Consider the following 17,119-nt stretch of genomic DNA (forward strand, 5'->3'; position numbering starts at 1 on the left):
ATTAGGTTAATAAAAAATTTCTAAGGAAATTTTGTTTCAATCATGTTGAAATAGTAATCTCGTTAAATAATATCAATGATTTCATGAACTGCTTTATAAATCACTGTTATGAAACATGCCTGATTCAGCTACGTGTTGTGTTAACTACTGCTACAACAAGAGAAGAGATAATAATTAACTTTACTTTAAGTTTCCGCTTGACGAAACTAGGTATGTGTAAATTATTAAAACGAAACAAAATAAAAGTTTTGTGTAATTAAAATAGTGATGAGCATTTTGTTTTCATCCCCTACAGAATTTCCTCTTTTTAGGTAGTGTGTAGTCGCACATTGAGGACAAGCACACAATACATAAATACTTAGGTAGGTACTGTTCTAAATGTTACTGAGTCTCAAATTCTGCTCAAACTTGCTGCTTATGTACTTTAATTAGTCTAAATGTTTTGTATGAATTTTATTTTTAGGTCGAGAGGGAGGTGTGGGTAAAAATTTCGTAATGCGTATCCAAGTCTATCCCTTGATACTAATAAATGGCATGATCCTGAATACATTGATCCTGTGGTAATGATGCTTGCTGATTTAACATTAATTAAAACAACAAGCATCATGTGCCACCGGATAAATCATACATGATCATGCCAACAGGATCAAGGGATAAACTTGGATACGTGATACGGAACAATTACCGAGGTGAGGTTTGCGAAAAAATTAAGTGTCTTAAATTTTTATGTTGAAATTAAGGTTTTTTTTTTCCCTTAATTTATTGCTACACACGTTTACTTCAAGAAGTGAAGATACGATAAAGATTTGTACTTTCACCTAATCCATAAAGAATTAGATGCCATTGGTAACAGCTTCATTTCAGTTTTTGTGGAAAAATTGTACATCATAGGCAGTTAAATTTGCCAGAAATACACATTGCCTGTGTTAATGATTATATACTTCTGCACGTTTTTTTATGCATTTTGTTTGCGATTTGTAATGCAATTCGATAGGTACCTACGAAAATCCTAACCTTAACTTCAATCAACGTGATTCTACTAGAACAGAAATTATTTCTTGGACATAAAAAAAGGACGCGATTTATTATAATCCGAAAATATGTTACATGTTATGCATTTTAACAAATGTTATGCTACGTAAAGAAAACATTTTTAACCGAAATGAGGTTAAGTCAAACACTGTCCCGAAGGTAAGAAATTTACTTATTTTTTAAAAATATTGCTCTCCTAAATCATAATATGTTACGTTTACCGATATTTAGTTAAATGATTTGCTTATAAGGGGAAAAAAATAAAATCAATATTTTTATAAATATTTATGCATGCACGAAACAAGTCACAAGCTTGCCAACATTCAGTTGAAGCTGCAAATTTCCCTACTATTCAAATTATTGTTTTAAGCATATTAACTGCAAATTGTACTTTCTAGGATCAATGTTGTATTTAAATTAAAATTTACTTATAATTTGAAACTTAAGTCTTACTCCAGAAGGTACTTTATCTCGGTTTTAAGCCATTGCAACTTCGTTTTAATGTTTGTCAAGTTTGGGTTTTTGTATAGCAACTAGCGCATTTCTGAATAAAAAAAACTTAGAACTGCAATAGCATTGAGTGTCCACTCTGTACTAGTACTTTATTTACTCTATGATTCTACCGTGAACAACCGTGAAAAAGAGGTGAAATGTTGACGGTAATACCATTGAATATATATAACTTATAGAAGTCGCGAGGGGATAGGATTTATTATTCCAATTTTCGGATCCAAAACTGTGGTAGTTGTTAGCTTCGCCGCTAGACAGCTCTTCTTTCCACAAGAGGGTGCTCGTAGTTACCAGCTTCCACGCCAGAGCGCTGTAGCGTCGCTTTTTTCAAGGTCATGCGCGTAATTATCTGTCTCACTCTATCGAGAGGCGGTGCCTTTTGTTGAAATCCGAGCGCTTAGATACGGGCGGGCGCAACTGAATTGGAGGAGTACGGCCACCGAAAAAAAAAAGTGTGGTTAAAGGATGCCAACATCAAAATTTAAGTTTTAATTATAAGAAAACTACAGAAATTTCTTAAACGTAATAACGTAAAAAAAAATACTGACATTCGTAGTTCAGAATTTATAAAATGTTGTGTTAACAGAGTGGCGCATTGAGTAAAATGGCAAAACATAATTTGGAATAATTCTTGACAACGTTGAATGATTTTGGTAGCTATGAAACAACTATGGCTGCGATGACTGTTCAAACGCGTGCACGTAATGTTATTAGTAACTGAAACTAATGGTATGATGTCTTACTTTGTGGCTATGCAGTTTATAATTTTTTTAACATAAGATGAAGCATTTTTACATAATGTTTTGGTTGTTTCGTAATTCAAAATAAATAATCTTAAACGTTATATGGTGAATATTCCCAGTAACGAATGACCACTAAAAAAAATCAATTTTGCCAACATAGATCTGAAAAGTTAACGATTTACTATGTTAAGTTGCTTATAAATAACGCACATTTCCCGGATCTCCAAAGAAAATAAGACTTTTTGTTATAGCATTGAGTTGCCACTCTTTATATTCCTTGCTTTGAGGTTAGATACACAAGTTATGTTCGTAAAAACGATGCGCAAGTATTTTGAATACAAATATATTTTCTTTTAATAACCGAAAGGTAAATATTATTTCCATGAAATATAATACAATTATTTAAACACAGACAACATATAAGAGCTATTTTTTGTTTATTATTCCATCTGGCGTGATAAATATTATATTTTAAAAACAGTTTGTGGATTTTTATTATAAAATAAATATTTATTTATGACATCAATTTAAGTTGTTCAAAAAATTCACTTTGGTATGAATTCAACCAAATTCATGTTATTGAGGGCAGAAAATTAGAAACTACCAAAAAAGATTATCTACATTGCTGTTTTGTGTAAATCTGTGAACGGACTTAGTAAGTGATATATTAATAATTGTTCATTTTAGCAACCCATTTTAACACAAGAGAAAAAGGATTTTATACTAAAAATTATTATGTTAAACCATTAATTAGCAGGAAACATGTATGAATAATCTATTTAAATTTGCATTTGAACAGTGAATATTATTTTGCAATAATAAATATATTTTATCATCGTATATTACGGATGAAAAGTTTGTATTTCCATCTAATCAGAAGAATTATGACACAGTTAATTAAATTGCTTTACAAGTTTTTATTCACATGAAAATCATTAAAAATTGGTTGGGAATATAAATATACAAATAAATATACAAAAACAAATCATTATACATACAATTTTATTATCTTAGTGGATTTAAATTAATGGTGTCCCAGTGACTACTGCGAAGAAAAAAATCTTGCGAAAGGTTTCCTCGTAATTGAAATTCGTCAAAAAAAAAATCTATCATTTTTGGTGACATTTCTGACAAGTGGTACGATGAAATTTGAGACTGGCAAATGAATATTGTGAAGCAATAAACAAAATATCACATTCGTGAACTACAAATGTATAGTTGTTTTTATTTTATAGTAAAAGTATATCTAATAACCCGTGGCTTTGCTCACGTAATTTCCGGGTATTGCTGATATTCTACCATTTTAAGAAAAGTATGTATTAAATTCCAAAGATTTTTGAAGAATTATACACAAAGAACTGTCAAGAATAGAACATATTTAATAAATAAAAATATTCTTACGACTTATTTTTAATTGGTTTAGCGTAAGCCTATTTTAACTTTTATTTAAAATTAAGTACCTACCTTTTTTTCTATCTCCCGGTTTAGTGACTTTGAGAATATATTATTCCTTGATGAAATCTTAACTCTTTTCCATCTGACGAAGAAGCCAATTAAAATATAAACTAAGACTCGCGCACTTATTGTATGTTAAGACTGCCATCGTTTTAAATTACTGTATTTTTTTTAGTTATAGTCATGCTTAGTATAATAACATAATATGCCTTATTACGCATACATTTCAGTATTCATGAAACCAATGCATTTTTATTTGAAATGTAGAGCAGTTACAAAATTTCTTATCTCGCATATTGATTTTTTGGTATGGCTAGTAATACTTAAACTAAATTTTTGAATTTTCACTGATGTACTCTTTTCCCTTTTCTATGTGATTGAGAAAATATAGCAATATACGTAAACCAATTAAAACAAAATCATCCTGAATTTTTATTACAGAAAAAAGTTAAATACAAAAAATTTTAATATACGTATTTTATTATTGAATTTATATATATCTTGCCAATACTTATTAAGTGGGTTCCATTTTTTTATTTTTTAAAATAATATCTACCCCTTTTACTACTTAATAGATAACGTTGAATAAGAGAAGGTTGTTTAAGGTATGTTGATTTTCCTTGCCAATATCTAAAAGTAAATTTGTACAAACGCGAAATATAGTTAAAATAAGTATTTTACTTTTAAAATAAAACCATATTTTGAACGGAACACTGACTATTGGCCCAATACAAAGTTTTAATAGCTAATTTTCACTTCACTCGGGTACAGAATCCCATCATTCAGTGATTTCCGTGGCTAGCTTCTTTTGGGATTTCATCATTCTCAAACGACGGTAAAGGAAGCTCCTCTTCAAGGTCGTCTAAAGATGCTTATAAGACCTGCCGGGTAATTTGAATCGTTGGTCTTGGATTTTCGAAGGGTTGGATGTGGGGGGGGGGGGGGGGGTGTGAAGGATGATGTCACGACTGGGCTGGTTAACCTAGTTCTGCCAAATACCGCCAGGGGCGTATACGGCCGATACCCAGCGATGAAAGCGATCGCAGCGGCGGAGCTTGGAACTACAACAATTCTTCTGAGAAACCGGACAGAAAATTTAACCTGGGCTCGCGACTTCTATACACTATATATATTCAATGGTAATACACTGATTTGCCATAAAGCATAACCATATTCCCATGACAAAATAGTTTCATTCACACGTAACAGTTTCCTACATGGTTTTCTACATTAACTGCGTTTTTTAATAATAACTTTTTTTATGGTTAATCATTCCGGAGGAAATTATGAGATAGATACACAAAACAATCAACGATAACTGACATATAACTACTTGAAAGATCTGTGGACAGCCCAGAAACTGACCGTAGTGAAAATCAGTCGAAGCAAGAATCTTCCAAGTTGTATACGATAAAACTTACCAATAATAAAATTTGAAATTTGTGTATTCTCGTGTAAGTTTATCGTTTGCCTAGTGGATTTACATACAGCAATTGTATTCACCATACTAGCAAAATGTGTAGCCCTTGCCGCCTTTTTCTCTGCTCCTTTCCCAAAAACAATTTGACTGTATGATAACCCCTGACGCCGCCGTCAGTGCTCCCTCTGAGAGCACAAGCCGTTATGTGTCCTCAACACCTGATCAGTGCCGCGCCTCGAACGCGCCCGTGCGTGCAACATAGTGCAGTGCCCCGAACGGCGTGACGTCAGTCACGGCCCCCTACGTGTGCAAAGCGCCCGGCCGGGTGTGGAACTGCGCAACTAAATAATTTGTTCATGCATTTGATAAAACAAACAAAAACTAATACTTGTAAAATAACTAATAATTAATGTTAATTTAATCATCATTAAATTGAAAACTGGAATCATTCACAAAACTGGCCGAAATCATCTTCCCGCGCTCCGCAGTTTCCCGCGGAATTTCCCCCCTCCCTGGCCCGGGTGGCCAGGGAGGTTAGGCAGTCGCCATCCAGCACTCGCCAGGGCCGGCAGCCCACGCACGGGGAGCTCTTAACTTTCGCGCCAACTTCACCAGTCACTACAATAGGTAAATATAGTCAAACCGTTTAATTCAGCTCCCCGGTCGGCCCGAATTGGCCGTTCGAGATTTCGCACGGTCCTTTAATATAATGTGTAGCCCGATACCGGGCCTTTCGTGTGCTACGTAATCGATTAGGTGACCCCTCGTGGCACCTGCGCCTCACGCTAATGAAATCCCACCTCGGGAAATAGTTCTTCGCCCACGCGGGGCGGCACTGCCCCAAACGCGAACCTAAGTGTTAAGACGAGTCATTAACTGGGGCGTGCCACGGTCGCGAGTGCGATATCCTGCCGGATTCCGCCACGTCCGTACCCAGCATAACGTGGCCCCAGCGACCACGCAGAGTAGCCGCCATTGTATAATCACCTGTGTGGGACACCCGGACCTGGTCCGAACCCGGGACTAACCACAGTGACTGTAGTGTAGTGTTTTGTATTAAGTAATTTTGTATGACCAGTCGCCCACGCATTTCACTTTGCATTCCGCAGACTTTCACGTAGGTAGGAACAGACTTACCGTTCGCCTGAGCATCCCACTCGCAACTCGCCGGGAACAACCCCTATAAACGTACTTGCCACCGGGTTACCGTGTGGCCGTAACAAGTCCGCTAATAGAGGGTGGTGTGCGTGGAGCTTAGGTCGACGATGAAGCGGCCAGTTACGTGAGCGTGTAACGTGTAAAGTGTGCGACGGAATAAACCAGCTAAAAGTACGTGTGTGTTTTTATTAATAAGGCGTCCTGGGAGGCCATAACAGCCCGGGGAGTCCTTTGTCGACGCGTCCCTGCCTGCAGCCACGAGGCCAGGAACCCCGCCTTTGAGATCAAAATTAATCAAAACATTTCTAATTCACGTAAAATTCAGATCAGGCAACGGGGACGGCATCACCCCGTGTAAATATAAATATAAGATTAAGTAATGAAAATTAAAAGTTTTTTCTTAGTATGCATATGTATAGAATCAATGCTATTTAATTTCCTATTTTATTTAAAAATTTATTTCTCTAAAATGTTTCATAATTAATCAAGTAACAAATATTAAGTATTTGGTGAGGACCCTACTAATTAACCTTATCCTTAGGTGCTCCTTTCTCCACATAGGTACCGTAGTTGATTTCTAAGTAGGTTGGGCAGAGAATTACTGAATGAATAAAACATTTTAGTGGGCATGGTTTTATTCCCATTGCAGTCACCCGACCTCTGTGAAAGGCCCGGGGGTACCTGACGGGCACTACGGGCGTCGCGATGCTCTTGCTGTCCGGAGGGGTGCCAGGCTAGCGGGCTGCTAGGCCGTAGATGTTGGGTCGTGGGTACTTTGCCCCCGCGTGCCCCGCCAGGTACATGGCTTGAATCTAACCTGAATGGTTCTCCCTTGGTTGTGAAGGCCGCTCGGCCGTGTGGAGGACGGGAGATTATGGAAAATGATTGTGTACAAGTTGGTGAGAATACATTTAATTTAGGAGTTTCACCGGGGGTCCATGTGGGTACACGGTACGCTCTACAAGTCCGCTCCGCGGTTCAGTCCCGCTACTAAAATTCTCACCAACACTTGGCGACGTCTAGCGGTTACACAATTACCAAGAAAAAAACACAACTCTACGTGACACTGAAAAAGTTACCGCAGCAGTCTCGCGGGACGTGGGTCGATGTTCGCTGGAGACGGCCAGCGCCGAAAGATAACGGGTGCAGGGGGGGCTCGATGAGCGTGCTGCTAAGTTCGGAGAAACACTTACGTGTGTGCAGCCGGCAGGCATATGCACGGCGTCCTTAAGTATAAACACTTTCGCTGGAGTCGGCCAGTACCGTACGTTCTGTCATACGATACGCAGCGCGGTATCACAATGAAGACGGTCGGGATAGGCCCGGTTCCGTAAAATACGCGCCGAGTCGACGTGGGCAGCGATGAATTAATAAGAGGTTTTAAATTTAAAGGTTTAGTATAGAATAATATAATCATAGAAAGAAAACTAGGATACTGCCCACGGACACACGTCTGTTCCCGGCGCGGAGTGGTTGGAGACTGCCGAACATGGCCGCCTCGCAATGAAGAGAAACTTTCTCTTCTTTGTGAGTCGGCGTCAAAAAACTTATATTAATTGAATATTCTCTATTACCAGTTAAAACATGTTCCAGGCGCCCAATTAAAATGTAGCACCTGGTAATTGGGTGCTTAAGGCTTAACAATGGTTTTAATGTATTTAATTATTTAAATTGTGACATCAAGTTTGCGACTGTAAATTTACTAACATATTGTCCCACTGCGAATTGTTTTAGAGGGATTTCTCCTATTCTGACTTGATCATAGTCACGGGCATTTTAATTAAGGCCAGTGGCCGCAGTGACTGTTAATGAGGTTAGTTGTCTGCTCCGTGGGTGGTGTACTCGCCCGGAGTGTATACGGCGCACTTATTACTTGTCGGCTAATTAGTAATTTCGTACTAATTGATTTTCTTTTAATTGAATTATGGGTTCGAGTCTCCGGGGTTCCGTACCTTTAACTTTCATTATGTCTATTGGGGTCACGCCCGAAACGCTCGCCTGACTCAATCTGGCTGGGCAAGGGGCGCGCTCCGAAAACGGGATACGGTACTGGCGGTGCGGAGCACGGGCTTAAAAGCCATGGTCGGTACGATGTCAAATATCCCTCCCTCAGTGGAAGCACGTCTCCGCACCGTGTTCCCGCTCCTGCGGTACGACGACCCCCTAGCTCAGCCGGCACCCTTCGTCACATGATACCATGGCGCATGGCGCCTTAGCGCCGGCGGCGCATGAGGTGCTGGCACAGGCGGACGCCGCCTCGGTCGCTGCGTGGGCAGCTGGGCCGGGAGGCGGCGCCGCGGCGCATGAGGTGCTGGCGCAGGCGGACGCCGCCTGGGTCGCTGAGTGGGTAGCTGGGCCGGGAGGCGGCGCTGAGGCAAATGGAGTGTCGGAGGAGGCGGACGCCGCCTCGGTCGCTTCGTGGGTAGCTGGGCCGGGAGGCGGCGCCGCGGCACATGGAGTGTTGGCGCAGGCGGACGCCGCCTCGGTCCCTGGGTGGGCAGCTGGGCCAGGAGGCGGCGCCGCGGCGCATGGAGTGTCGGCGCAGGCGGACGCCGACTCGGTCGCTGCGTGGGCAGCTGGGCCGGGAGGCGGCGCCGAGGCGCATGAGGTGCCGGCGCAGGCGGACGCCGCCTCGGTCGCTGTGTGGGCAGCTGGGACGGGAGGCAGCGGCGCGGCGCATGAAGTGTCGGCGCAGGCAGACGCCGCCTCGGTCGCTGCGTGGTCAGCTGGGCCGGGAGGTGGCACCGCGGCGCATGAGGTGTCGGCGCTGGCTGATGCCGCCTCGGTCGCTGCGTGGGCAGCTGGGCCGGGAGGCGGCGCCGCGGAGCGTGATGTGTGGGGCGGCATGACGAGACTGCCCAGGACGTACTCGGCCAGGTGGGCCAGGGGTCGGCGCTGCCGTAGGGGGCGCTCTCGCCGACTACTCCCCTCGGGGCACTCCCCCACGACCTTCATTACCCGGTGCCGGGCACGGCGGGATCGGCACCTTCTCTGCCGGCGTGGCGTGGTGTATGTCACCGCAGGCTCCTCTTGCCTCGGGGAGGGCTTGCTCTCAGGGGCTTCCCCTCGTGGCGGGGCTGCTGTGGATCAGGGGACCTCGCGGGGGTCATGTTTGGTGTCCGTTTCCGGTCCTCCGGGCGGGTGTGCGTCGGGATGAGTCTCAAGCCCATCGGCAGCTGTGCTGGCATGTGTGGGGGGCAGGATCTTGTTTACCCCAGCCTAGTGAGCGGGGGGGGGGGGGACGTCGATGCGCACGTTCACTAGGGCCAGAACCGTGTCCTGGTGGAGGGGCGTCTGTCCTAGGGTGTACACTACACATCTCTCCGCCCGCACCAGGATGAGGCGGGGAGGTTCCAGCGCTAAGACTGCGTCTTGCTGGACTAGCCAGGAGAGTCCCAGCACCACCTCCTCGCGCAAATCCTGCATCACCACCGCAGATACACAACTGTCCGATTCTCTGGTACTCACCGCAATCTTGGTGTGTCCCAGCATCCGCCCGGTGTGCGTCGTGGTGGCCAGGCGTAGATCACCGCCGCCCGGTCGTAACGCGCCTGCGGGCACGAACGAGGGCCGCACGAAGACGTCGCTCGCTCCGGTGTCGAAGAGCGCGGCGGCAGGCCATCCGTTGACCTCCACGGGGATGCGGAACAAGTTGTCCAGCGGGTGGTCCAGCTGTCCCAAGGTCGGGAGGGCGTGTCCCTCTCCGAGCGCCTGGCTGTGGGCGAGTGCTGGGGGAGAGCGCCCTATACCTGGGGCCGGCAGGCTGGCGCATTGCGGTGGGGGTGGTCTCACATGCGCCTCCTGGCGCGGCGGTGTGGCGGGTCGCGCCGCCCGGAATCCCCGCGGGCACTCACTGTGCCAGTGACGTTCGCCACGCGGGCACCCCAAGCGACACATAGGGACGTGTTCCCGTGCCGTGGCGTCCTGCGGCGGTCACTCCGCCCGCCAAGATGGCGGCGCCTCAAAGGCTCGTGGTCCTCTGGGCTGATATTGAGGCGTGTCTCGTGGTGCCGTGTTCTGCCGGGCTTCCGGTGGGCTGTCATTCCCTCCGGCGTTCGCGGCGGGGCCGCGCTTACAGGCCCGCTGAAAGTTGTGCTCTGTCTCGCGTGCTTCCTGCTACGTCACCGGCGTGGTAGCGGCGCAGGAAGGGTTGCAGCTTGTCTCTCACCAAGCTCGTGATGATGGGCAGGGCCCCGGACAGGTCGGTGCCGGGTGAGATGCGGCGGAACAGTCGTATTTTCGTGGCTATGAATGCCTCGACTGCTTCGTCGTCCCTCTGCCGTCCCATAGAAGTGGGCGGAATACTCGACACGGGGCGATCCGGTGTCGAATCGGTGGCTGAACTCATTCGCGAATTCGCTCCACGGCATTGCGAATCTGCCCCACATGCTCCACCATCTCCAGGCGGTCCCTCTTAGCTGATCGCTAACCCGCTCTGTCCATTCGGACTGGTGCATCCGGCACCCGATTAGGCGCGCTTCGCACAGCCTCAGGAAATCCCTCGGATCCTCATGCGGGGCTCTGGTGAACTCTGGCAGATTTACTCTGCTGGGTAGCAGGGCTCATGCCAGGTCCTCCAGGGCGAGCCAGGCGCATTTGGCCTCGGTCTTCCTTGGGGCGTGCATCCCGTGGTCGGTGTGCGAGCTCCAGTCGTTAGCGCTGGTGGTCAGTGGTGCGAAGGTCGCAGGTGTGTGGTGGACCAGCAAGGGGGTGTTGTTCACTGGTGGTGTTCTCGCCTGTGACTGCATCTCCGTGCTGTTGTGCCACAGTTCCAGAAGCTCTTCGGTCTTGATCCTGTCCGCCATCGCATTGTGCGGGGCTTTGATGTGGATATCTAACCCGTGCGCGCAAGTGGCTCTGTTGACAAACGTTCTTCCGGCGGTGGGTGGGGGGAGAGGGGGGTTGGCGCGCGCGCTTATTCGTGCAGCTGGCCGAGAGGCGCCCAGACAGCCGCACAAAAGGGACAAAAGGGAGAGCCGAGACTGGCCACTGCGAAGGGGGGATGCGGATAGCCGTGTGTAGCGGGGGCGGAGAGCGCCCGGACAGCCACACAAAGCGGAGAGCGCGAGGATGTGAAGGTTGATGGCAGGGGGGGGGGGTTGCGCGGGGGAGGATGTTCGCTGAAAGTCCAAAGGGGAGGGGTGTTGGTGAAAGTGAAAGTTGGCGACGGTCGTCGCGGGCGGTGACACGCGCTTCCGGGTGGTCCCTTTGTCGCTACTCCTCTGTGCGCCAAATTCCACTGCGCGCATCCAAAATTGCCGTCTTCTTTCCCCTTTGTCTGATTTTGCTGTGTTTTTTGTGATGTTTGGCTGTAGTTGCCTAACGCAAGGGCGCCATTTGCCGTCACCCGACCTCTGTGAAAGGCCTGGGGGGTACCTGATGGGCACTACGGGCGTCGCGATGCTCTTGTTGTCCGGAGGGGCGCCAGGCTAGCGGGCTGCTAGGCCGTTGGTGTGGGGTCGTGGGTACTCTGCCCCCGCGTGCCCCGCCAGGTACATGGCTTGAATGTAACCTGAATGGTTCTACGCTTGACTGTGAAGGCCGCTCGGCCATGTGGAGGACGGGGAATTACGGAAAATGATATACGAGTTGGTGAGAATACATTTAATTTGTGAGTTTCACAAGGGGTCCATGTGGGTACACGGTACACTCTACAAGTCCGCTCCGCGGTTCAGTCCCGCTACAAAAATTCTCATCAACACTAAACACAACACTACGTGACAATGGTTACCGCGGCAGTCTCGCGGGACGTGGGTCGATGTTCGATGGAGACGGCCAGCGCCGAAAGTTAACGGGTGCAGGGGGGGCTCTATGAGCGGGCTCCTAAATTCGGCGAAACACATACGTGTGTGCAGCCGGCAGGCATATGCACGGCGTCCTTAAGTATAAACACTTTCGCTGGAGTCGGCCAGTACCGTACGTTCTGTGATACGATACGTCGCGGTATCACGATGAAGACGGTCGGGATAGGCCCAGTTCTGTAAAATACGCGCCGAGTCGACGTGGGCAGCGATGAATTAATAAGAGGTTTTAAATGTAAAGATTTAGTATAGAATATGCTGTCACCCGCGGTCTTGGCTTCGAGACCTGGGCGGGGCCTAGTGGGAAGTGATGGTGTGTGGGTATGTTCCGGTGGGCGCCAGGCTAGCACAGTCGCTAACCAATGGTTTTGGGCGTGGATACTTTCTGCCCCGGTGTGGCCCACTAGGCCTTCGGCTGTGATTGAATTTAAGAGGGGGGTTTTCGTAGAGCTAGTTATCCAGTACAGACGTGTCCCAGCCAGAGACAGTAGGTGATGGAGGGTTTTAAGGTGGGGTTGAAAACCCCCGAGGTGTAGCGGGTTCAGGCGCTACCGAAGAATTCCTTCTTGTCCGGCTGGTGATTGCCCTGCCTGGAATGTCGTCTGCCTGCCCTCTTGCTGGGTATGAGCGAAGATAGGTAATAGGGGGGGGGGGGGAACAGGAGCCTAGAGCAAAATCCCCGAAAGGCTGCTCCAAGGGGGGGAGGGAGTCTAGAGCATAATTCGAAAGGCTGCTTCAGCAAAGGATTCCTGAGCGTAATCCCGAAAGCCGCTCAGGAGGAAGTGGAGAGAGGGAGAGGAGAGCAGTAGAAAAACACCAATCCAATATTACTGATGTATTTCCTCAGATTTCTCTGGGGTAGGGATCATGCCAGGCCGCCGCCGATCCATCATATTGCCGTCCGGGGCAGTTAGTGTGTGCGAGACCAGAAACCGAAGTTTCTATAACTCGCTTAGTGCATTGTAAATCAGGTGCACCCCACACTTTTGTAGAATCACTTGGATCAACGGGCGGGGCGCGTGTCTTGAGGGATAAGTTTGGCACACGGGCCTGTGTGTGCACTGGTAGGTTGTGTAATGCTAGAAAAAATTACGTGTCATGCCAGGCCAACATTGCTGGAGTAATATATCCCCCAGCCTGGTACAATGGTCAGTGGCATACAGTGGCAAAATACAGTTACCCATAAGATTTCCGCACACTTCCCTAATTTAACAAATACTTTACAACATTACTATATTACACATGAATGCTAATTTGTGCCACAGTTTAATAGAGGCCAAGACACACCATTGTTTAGTCTGTATGTGTATAAATTATAGTTGCCATCTATGGGCGCTGGCTGAACTAACATTCCATAGAAGCACCAGGTCCGAGACATGTACAATGTCTTTCAGACAAGGGTCTGTTCCGGAAAGAGGTGGGTTTACTGGCGGGCGGTTGCAAGTCGGGCTTGAATCGGCCTCCGGCCGGACGACGTCAAATAAAATAATCAAAGAAAGAAAACTTGTATACTGCCCACGGTCACACGTCTGTTCCCGGCGCGGAGTGGTTGGAGACTGCCGAACATGGCCGCCTCTAAAGGAAGAGAAACTTTCTCTTCTTTGTGAGTCGGCGTCAAAAAACATATATTAATTGAATATACTCTATTACCAGTTAAAACATGTTCCAGGTGCCCAATTAAAATGTAGCACCTGGTTATTGGGTGCTTAAGGCTTAAAAATGGTTTTAATGTATTTAATTATTTAAATTGTGACATCAAGTTGGCGACTGTAAATTTACTAACATATTGTCCCACTGCGAATTGTTTTAGAGGGATTTTTCCTTTTCTGACTTGATCATAGTCACGGGCATTTTAATTAAGGCCAGTGTCCGCGGTGACTGTTAATTTGGTTTGTTGTCTATTGGGGTCACGCCCGAGGCGCTCGCCTGACTCAATCCGGCTGGGCAAGGGGCGCGCTCCGAAAACGGGATACGGTACTGGCGGTGCGGAGCACGGGCTTAAAAGCCATGGTCGGTACGACGTCAATATATTAAAGTGTTTATCAAACCAGGCACTCTTAATGGGTCACACACATACTTAATGATGCACTTTCTTTTGTGAATACATATTATGACTTTAAATAAATTCTTACGGGCATTTAAAACACTGGTACTCATACAGGTGTCTAACTATTGACACAGAGCACTAACATAGTTACGTACAGAATCACTAACTTCACTCGTGTGGATGTGATGCGAGGATGCATTCCGCCAGCGAGGACTGGTACTGGCGGGGTGAAGACCAGGCTTTACATTGAAAGGTTGTACGACGTCAACACTTATCACATTTTATGTAGTTACGTCCTCGGGCGTCTATGCTGAAAAGGTGTCTTCCGCCCGCGGGGGCTGGTACTGGCGGGGTGGGGACTGGGCTTTACTGCTACTGGAAGTAAGACGTCAAAATGTATGTGTTTAATTAAGTTAGAGTTCTAGCCACTTTGATCAAAAAGAAAACTTGATTTGTAAACTTTTTTTTTTTTTTCATAAAATCAACATTATTGCAATATGTAAACATCGTAAACATGTTGTTTATAAGCATATATCGTTATAATCTAATTCAAACGAGTGAATCATAAAACTGCGTTAAAATTCTCTGTGTTCTTTACTTTGCATTTCATCGCCGAAAAAGTCATTTATAATAATTATTACTAGCTTCGAAATAACTTATTCCTATTTTTTGCTTGAATTTTACCATTGAAATTAGTACTTGCAGAAGTGTAATTTCGTGGTTTCACTTCATCTTCTTTCGTTTCTGCCTATGATTATTAGTTATTATCCGTGGTTATTTGTTCTCATGGCGGATGCAATTGATGGTAAGTTAGAAAGGATTTATTTTACAATGTATTGTTTGGTGTGACTGGTAGGTAATTATAAAACAGATTCTTAAAATTCTACTGAGCCTATATGAAAATTTTTAGCTTTATCCTTACATACGTGTGGAACAGCTGCACTGTTTGTTTACTATTTTTACTACTGTTTATAACATAATTGATTTTGATTTTAGGATCTTCAGAATCGACGGGTGAACCGTGCAAGGTAAAGGTAAATCTTTATTTGTATATTTTTACACCACTGGTTTTATAAGAAATATGTTTGTTAGCAATTTGTTTGGCAAATATCTTACGTCACGGCTTTTTATAACGGAAGGATAAAAAATCGGAAAACATGGTTTTCATACACTACACACGTCCCTAAATTTACTCCGAAGGTGTGTTCGTAATTTTTACTACTTTGTAAAAAAAAATTGACATTTTTATGTGTTACTCTGCACTACCTGTGCTTTTACACTGCCGCCGCTATTCATTGTCTACCCGCGATAAATAGTAATATATGTTTTCCATATACTAAGAGACGTTCCTGATAACCCTGAAAGGAAAATTTATTAATTTCTACTTGTTTGTACCACACACAATACCTACATATTCATGACATTCATTGTTTACCTGTGTTTTTCTTTTTAGTTTTTTTTGTTGAGAACCTTCAATGTAGGTGGTCGTGATAATGAAATTTGTTTAAATAATGACTGAACTGTAATTGTAAGGAATTTTTGATCTTTTTATATTTCATGTTTGTTTTATTAGAATAAATAATTGTATTACAAAATGTTTGTTTTGTTACACTCTAAACAGTTAATACTGTAAAGTTTCCGCATTTAATGAAAAGTGGAAGTTGAAGAGCATCTAATAAAGGTATTTTCGGACTTTTAACATTTTTTTTCGCAAATACCGCTCAACTACATAATGATGAAATTTAAAAATTCGATATCTCCTAAAGTATTTGGAATTTCTTACCTCCGCCGCTTTTAATGAAAAGAGGAAGTTGAAGAGCGTCTAATAAAGGTATTTTCGGTTTTTTAACATTTTTTTTCGCAAATACCGCTCAACTACATATTTAACATGAACCTGAAACATTTTACTACACCTATTGTAACACCGAGTATACGTTTGTATATTTGTTTTGGCTTAATCAACTGAAATCAGTCTGTAAATATTTCCTACAAACAAACCTTAACCTTATTGAGCTGATTTAACATCATTATATAATATTATGTGATAATTCTATTAAAAAAATTTTCCCTGTGGTGAGATTTTAATCACATCCGTGATTAGTCACGCACCACATCTCTACCTCTGTGCTACAAAGACTTTTGAGGATTTAGAACGAGAATAAGTATTATAAATACTGTAACCCAGTTTTCTTAAGGTATTTTAACATTTGAGATTACTTTTTCCCTTTTCTCTATTTTAGTTTACCAAATGTATTCTAGGGTATTTTCACTGTCATAATGTTTCATTTAGCACATCGATACGTTTGGTATGTTCCCCTAATGTTTACGAAAGTGACTTTATACCGGTTTATGTTGCTGCACATTGGTTTTGTGAGTCTCCGCCCAGCTTGGGCATTATTTTGTATGTTTTGTGCTCAAACCATCTTGATCTCGAACCCTGAAGCACACTCTTAGCTATACCTGCCTCAGTCTCTATTAGTTTAACACATTTTCTACTCCTACAATTTGAGTCTGTGGGCTGCATCTGTATTATTTGTCACAAGCTTCCCAAAATTTCTATATCATAAGTGGTTCATAGATTAAAATTTGGTTGTTTTATCGGGTGTGATTATTATTAATTAATGTTGGAGTGATCTTTCCCGGAGGCTGGCTTGGCTCCCCAGCCATCTTCACGGGAGAATGGCCATAACGGCACTAGGGCAGACTTGGCTAGGTTAGTCTGCTGTGATTGACGGTTGCCTTCCACAACATGAAGGAGGTGAAGGTACAGCCAGGGGTGGCTCCATGGCTGCAAGCCGGGCTACCACCGAGGGTCCCGTGAATAGCAGGACCCCTCACTGACCTCATTTTTATTTTCCTTGTTTATCTAGTTTTCTATGAAAAATATGGACATTAATAGGAAAAGGAAAGTATAAAATTTGTATATTATCGCTTGAGAAACAAGACAGCAAAT

At 44.6% G+C, this 17,119-nt stretch overlaps 1 protein-coding gene across 2 annotated transcripts in view; it reads left to right on the forward strand.

The window, feature by feature from the left end:
• Window positions 1–13,467: 13,467 nt before the first annotated feature.
• LOC134528198 (ran-binding protein 3) overlaps window positions 13,468–17,119 on the forward strand; it is a 54,758-nt gene continuing 51,106 nt past the window's right edge. The window contains exons 1-2 of one of the 2 annotated variants that reach the window (XM_063361589.1): window positions 13,468–14,971; window positions 15,163–15,200. In XM_063361589.1, coding sequence (XP_063217659.1) covers window positions 14,917–14,971; window positions 15,163–15,200 — 93 coding nt within the window. In that variant the 5' untranslated portion in view covers window positions 13,468–14,916. The remainder of the gene's footprint in view (window positions 14,972–15,162; window positions 15,201–17,119) is intronic. The other variant, XM_063361590.1, reaches the window with a different exon arrangement.

The sequence above is a fragment of the Bacillus rossius genome, chromosome 1 (genome assembly GCF_032445375.1).
Source record: "Bacillus rossius redtenbacheri isolate Brsri chromosome 1, Brsri_v3, whole genome shotgun sequence".
NCBI lineage: Eukaryota > Metazoa > Arthropoda > Insecta > Phasmatodea > Bacillidae > Bacillus > Bacillus rossius.